Genomic DNA, 6,502 nt, shown 5'->3' with positions numbered 1-6,502 from the left:
TTTGTATCAACAACAATTCAGTTCTAGTGTAAGTAAAATTGAGTTTACTTGCGTTAAATGTTGCCTAGTCTAGTAGAACTCTGAGCTACTCCGACGATCATCAGTTTCTGAGCTACATCGATGGTCATCAAATTCTACCAAAGAACTAAAAAGAGCGTGGTATAGTATCCTGGGCGGGGGGAAACTCATTTTTATTGTTTTCATTTCTATTATGTACGATTTAACCTTCTTAAAAACATTATCAGTATAACTTAACATGAAAGCAAGTTTCCAAAATATCTAGCATGCATGCACTCACTTGCAAGGATTAATTGGTTTGATAAAAAATTATTAAAAAACTAGAAAGGTAAAAATAAATTGAACAATTTGGTCCAACCACTTGGTTCAATCGATTTTTGGTATTACATTGCCAAGGCCTTGAGGGAAATCAGCAGCTCCTCTAATGCCAAAAAGGTTTCTTCACATTGCATACCAGAATGTCTTTTTTTTTTTTTTTTTAAATATTATTTTTGCTTGTTTTAGAGGAGGGTTGAGTTATATATTTTGTATATTTCCTGTTTGGTTATTCGTTATGTGATGCTAATGGCTTCTTGTTGTTGTTGTTGTAGGCCTTTGAATTTATGAAGAAGTAAGAGGAGACAAGGCAAGCTGAGTTGGCTGCAAGAGCTGCAGAGTTTAAGGCAATGCAAGCCCAAGCTGGAACTGTAAGATCTCCTCTGAAATCTTTGTACCTTGATGGTTAATTAATATAGATGTTGGTTTAAAGATTAATTTTGAAATTGCAAATTGTTCCTTAATAACATCAAGGCCAATCTGCTCGAGTGTATTTATAAGGTTAGCGATAGTGACATTATTGGTCTTATTGTTTCTTCTCGAATCTCATTTTAAGTTGCAAGTTGCAACCAGGAAATTCTTTCCAGCTTATTTCACAATCCTGTTATTGCATATGATATGTCTCTATTGTGCTATGCTAAAACTAGTTCTCCTGAGTGGATCATGAATCAACCGTGGAGCTTTTTGGTATTACATTGCAGTCTTTCTTGTGTGATTGAATCGTATTGTATGGGTTTTCTACTTCAGTTTTTTCATAGATATCCTTAACAAATTTTGGTTTTTACACTTCTTAAAATATTTTCAGCAAATTGTGTCCTTATTTGTTTACAAATGGAAATGTATTTATTAGATGTGTAAAATCGCACTAGACACTAGTTTATTTAAGAAAAAATTATATTTAATATAAGACAAAAAAAAACCTTCTAAAATTTATTGAAATTCGTAGAGATAATAACAAAAACGTTTCGATTTTTAAAAAATTTGGTTGAAAATTTATAACAAAAACATGTTCAATTAAATTAATTTATTCTTTAAAAACTAAACATTACTCTCTGTGTAGATTCATTCAATGTGGTGAGTTGGATTTCTTAACCTCATACTATTTATATTATTATTTAAATTATTGATTGAGTTAATATTACAACCAATCAAATATTAGCTTAATTGGAAAACTTATAATTTTTTCGTAATTATAATAAATTATATTATTTTAAAATACTTCAATTTTTTATTTAAAAACCAATAAAAATATGCATACAGTGGAATTTAAATGCATACCAATTTCATTAGTAAAATTTTAATTTACAATTAAACTAAAGCTTTGTTTAAGTATTTTTATACATTTTAATTTTATTATGTACACTTTATTATATCCATCAATTGTATATATATTAATAATGTATTTTATTGAATTGGTATCACAAATTAACTCAACATCGACTCAAGATTGATACAAATATCATGATAAACAATTTTCTACTTGGACCAGGTATATCATCGCACTACATCAAAACAGGCTTTTAAAAGTATTTGTGGCGCTTTGAGAAGAGCTTAGCGCCGCTAAAAGTATTTGCGGCGCTTTGAGAAGTGCCGGAAAAAACGCCGCTAAAGACCGCGTCGCTAACTTTAGCGGCGTTTCTAGAAACAAACGCCGCTAAAGACCAGGACCTTTAGCAGCGCTTTTCTCACAAACGCCGCTAAAGACTCAGACCTATAGCGACTTTTTTCCGCAAACGCCGCTATAGCTCAAGACCTTTAGCGACGCTTTGATACAAACGCCGTTAAAAATACCATTAAATATTAAAATCAAACATTATTAATATAAAAAATTAATTAGTATTAAATATATATACTTTTAGTCAAAAAGATAATATTTAATCATATAATAAATTAATTTTTTTAATCAAAATATTGAAAAATCATGTTAATATTTAAATTGCAAAATTACAAGTTCAAATAGTGCAACTAATTGATTGCAAAAAAAAAAAAATGCACAAGTTCATAATGTACAGTAATCAACTCCAGGGATATGGATCATCTTCATCTTCATCATCTTCTTCACTTTCAACTCTGTGACCATCTTCTTCTCTGCTGCCTATGTGATTCAATGCTCTCCTTTCATCATCTTCATCGTCATTATAAGGCACAAGTGACTCTTCAGGAGGTGAAGATGGTGAATCCACAATTAAACTAAGTTCCCATGAGATCTTCTACTACAATCGTTCACTTAAAATAAATGATAAAAAAAAAAGAACTATACTTTTAGATGCTGAGAAAAAAAAAACGAAAATTCATAGCCAACTATCTAGGGTTTTTATTGAGTACCAGATAAAACATAGCAGCATAGTAAAGGAACTTAAGTACAAAGGAGATTAGATAAATTTTCAAACAAAATATCAGCGACTAAAATATACTATACATTTTTTAATTTTTTAAAGAAATTAGAAGAAGAGTTATAACAATAAAGTTATGAAAAACCACAAGCCACAGTACTGTTGGGACATTCAAACTGGCATAAATTAAAGCCAAACTCCGATCAAGAAATGAGTATATAGAAAACAATCGAAGATTCTTCAAATATGAAAAAATATTAAAATCAAAATAAAGAGGAAAAATACTAGAAAAACAAAATAAAATATCAAAGAAAATGAAGCGAAGAAAATTTTAATAAAGAAAATGAATATGACCACCTGAAGTCTATAGTAATTTGAACATACTAAGGCCAATTACTAATTAGTAATTTGAACGTCTATAATATTTAAACATACAATAAAGTGCAGATCCCAAAGGACAGTTCACATACAAAGGCCAATTACTAATTAGTAATTTGAACTTCACACAATTTACAATCACCATTTATGGGCTGAATCAGTTTCCAAACAAGGTCTGCTAATTTTAGCTTTGGCTTCTACAAGTTTCTAATATATCATCACCTAATAAAACGCAGCCACTAAGGAAAACTTTAAACATGCAGAAAAGCATGATATAATAATTGTCTGGTTAATGCTCAAAATTTCTCTCTATTAACATATTAAGAGATGGGTGTCAAATTAAGAAGAGAATGAAAAAGGTACTTGACTATAACAAGAATGTGAGAATTAACCTGATCCCTTCCAACACGTATAAGGCATTACAAACTTTCATAAACAAGGACAACTACAAAATGCATTCCATCACATCTCTTATATTTTTAAAGTAATAAATCGAATAAAAAATGAGAAAATCCAAGAAGTGGAAGAATAGATACCATCATGCGTTTCAAAATCTTTGGATTAGATATTTGTGATCACATGTTAGGCTTCAAAGGCAAAAATAGCATATATCTAACGATATTGCTTCCATTTTGTCATTACATATTAGAGAAAGTTACTTGGAAATACATTAGCATATATCTAGCTGAAAAATTGTAAAAATCTACCAACCAAATTTATACATTAATGAATCGGGTCATACATTTTATATTTTGTATTTACAAAATATTGTTAGAAAACTAAGTTATAATTTTATATTTTGTAAAATTGTAAATATTATTTTGTCATTTTATAGTGCAGTAATGAATTGGGTCATACATTTTTGTCCAATTTTTACTGGAACACATACAAAGGCATAAACTTGCAGCCAGCTTATATCAAAATGACCAGTTCTTGATGTCACTAAATTTATTCAACATTATCTGGAAGAACTATACAAATACAACAGCCATGAACAGGAAGACAACTAAACATCGTTACCTTGAACATTCAAAGTATGTTAAGGTTAAAGTATTAACTAGCGACCCATAAAAGAACAAATAATCACATTTTGAATTAACCAAGGTATTTCAGCATATTCAGCAGCCTATATGTCTAAACAATATACCCTCAACCCAAACAGAAATTATTCACCATAAATAACATAAACAAGTGCTGCTTGGGATAGACAATGCAAACAAAATGATGAGGGAAAAAAATCAGTCAGAAATAGGATACAAATCGTGCAACCAAATGATATTTATTGTAAATGCAAACTAGACCTAATCATTGTATCGAATCTGAAAACCTTTGCTCAAATTTATCTTCAACTGAAGCATTCCTTTCTTTGATTGAGGCTGACATAGACTTCCTAATTATCGTATAAGGGGTAGTTTAAAATATCAAGTATATAGTAGGCATACGACAAAATCCCCATGAACAACCTTAAACTAACTCATCACTGTTAATTAGCATATCAAAACTACGACAAAAGTTACAAATATGATGTCAGAACACTTACAAACAGTGTAGGAATAGCTGCAATGACCAGGCTTGTAAACGCCAAAGAAGCCTGCATGTATCCAAGTGATTGGTGTCAACCAATCCGAAAATATAGAAAATTGAAACACCAAACATAGTACTTAATACCAATGCACAACACTTGAATTTCTACCACTGCCTGCCTATAAAAAGAATCTATTTGATTTGCAGTAACAAGCCAAAGAAAATTGCAAAAAATAAAAATTATCCAACAAATTGCAAAAAACCGATTATAACAATGAAACTATAATCAACAAATGCAAAAAGAATTAAATAATGAAAAAAAAAGCTTATCTAAAAGAACATAAAAATAATGAAAAAAATAAATAACAAAATGGGACAGATGAAAAAACCAAATCATCGAAAATAAGAAACGGGTCACCTTATTATCAATTGGTAGATTTAGATTTGCAGAAAACAAGTAATGATGGAAATCGTCGAGGGTCAGTGCGTGTTTTCTGAACTTCGCCATATGGTGTCGTTTCTGCAGACCCTGCAGCAGAATCTCTTCCGTGTCGGAGACCTTCGCACCGCCTTGCCCCTGCGCATCCACCAAGAACCTATGCAACTGCTCTGCCGTCATTTGAGGCCCACCTTCGGCGCACTTCTCGAATGCAGCTATAACATCCGGTGGTGGTGCCGCCTCAATGATTTTGAACTTCCTAGTAAAGCACCCGCACATCCTATAAGTCCCCATCTTTCAACTCTGCTTTTCTTTTCCCTTGATGAATGAAATGAAAGAAATTAGCGTTGATTGAAATGGTTTTAGAAAGTGTAGAGAAACTGTGGTTGCGTGGGGGTATTTATTTGGATTTAGGATTTGTATTATTCGAATGTCGAAGTGGGTCTTTTGTTTCTTTATTTTTTTTATGTCGGAAGTGCTGGTTACCTTGGTTGATAATGAGCCGAATCATGCTTCATCCATTTACTTTTAGGTTTTAACGTTTTAGCCAACGGAGATTAATACTCTGAAACCAACTTCTTTCAAATCTCAAGATTTGCAGCAATATTCTAGGGTTTAGATTTCAAAGCAAGAGAGAGAAACTTGTGCTCTTACCCGCTTGATGAACTGGTTTTTAAGATCGTCAGTTAGCGCAACAATCGCCTACGAGGTCTCCTTATTCTGACTCTGACCCTGCTCATGGTTGTGCCCCCTCTTCGGACGGCGGTGCTGGAATCTCCTCTTTTCCTTTACTTCTCTCATGCTCTCTTATTTCTTCCGTTCGGTGGGAACCCTTTAAAATGAAGCGGTAAATTTAAGTTTATAATTTTAGGGGGAAATTTTAGGGTTTTAGGGGAAAATTTGTGGATAAAACGGCGTAGTTTTAAAGTATTTTTGCAGCGTTTTTATAGAAAACGCCGCTATTGCCCACCTGCAAAAAATTATTTTATTTTGAATAAAACGACGCCATTTTGTTATAATTTGGTCCTATCTATTACACCAATTAATCTAAACCCTAACCCCTATCTCCTAAACCCTAAATCATAAAACATAAACCCTAACCCCTAACCTCTAACCCTTAACCCCTAAACCTTAAACCCCAACCCTTAACCATAAACCATAATCTATAATCTATAATCCCTAATTATTTAAATACTATAAGAATAAAATTTTAATTATTTAAAAAAAGAAAATCAAGAATTGTAGATTTAATGTTTATATTATAAATTACTGGTAAATTCAAATAAAAATCTATCTTATCTAAACATTTTTAATATATATATATATTGAAATTGTTAAATTTCAGTCCTATATAAATGAATCACCATTCTGTTTCAACATTCGGCTTTCGACATTTCAATGGAGTTTACAGAAAATATTTTGTTAGTTTATTTCATAATTGGGTGTTTTTGTGAGATAATAAGTAAGAATGGCGTCGTTGAAGCATTTCATAAGG

At 31.5% G+C, this 6,502-nt stretch overlaps 1 protein-coding gene across 3 annotated transcripts; it reads right to left on the bottom strand.

Annotated features, from left to right (window-relative positions):
* Positions 1 to 2,206: 2,206 nt before the first annotated feature.
* On the bottom strand, positions 2,207 to 5,865 carry LOC105783803 (phosphoinositide phospholipase C 5). Of its 3 annotated transcripts, none has more exons than XM_052626051.1 (4): positions 5,662 to 5,865; positions 4,987 to 5,325; positions 4,585 to 4,635; positions 2,207 to 2,488 (listed from the first exon to the last, which is right to left on the bottom strand). In XM_052626051.1, exons 2-4 carry the CDS (start codon positions 5,299 to 5,301, stop codon positions 2,438 to 2,440), a joined length of 417 nt encoding a protein of 138 aa, XP_052482011.1. In that variant the 5' UTR covers positions 5,302 to 5,325; positions 5,662 to 5,865; the 3' UTR covers positions 2,207 to 2,437. The 3 variants fall into 3 exon arrangements, with proteins under 3 accessions (XP_052482011.1, XP_052482012.1, XP_012464913.1); XM_052626052.1 differs by having other exon boundaries at positions 2,207 to 2,546; positions 5,662 to 5,864; XM_012609459.2 differs by having other exon boundaries at positions 2,207 to 2,559; positions 5,662 to 5,862.
* Positions 5,866 to 6,502: the final 637 nt, after the last annotated feature.

The sequence above is a fragment of the Gossypium raimondii genome, chromosome 13, assembly GCF_025698545.1.
Source record: "Gossypium raimondii isolate GPD5lz chromosome 13, ASM2569854v1, whole genome shotgun sequence".
In the NCBI taxonomy this organism is placed as follows: domain Eukaryota; kingdom Viridiplantae; phylum Streptophyta; class Magnoliopsida; order Malvales; family Malvaceae; genus Gossypium; species Gossypium raimondii.
Note: the sequence above shows the minus strand (reverse complement) of the source record. Positions and strands in the feature narration are given on the sequence as shown.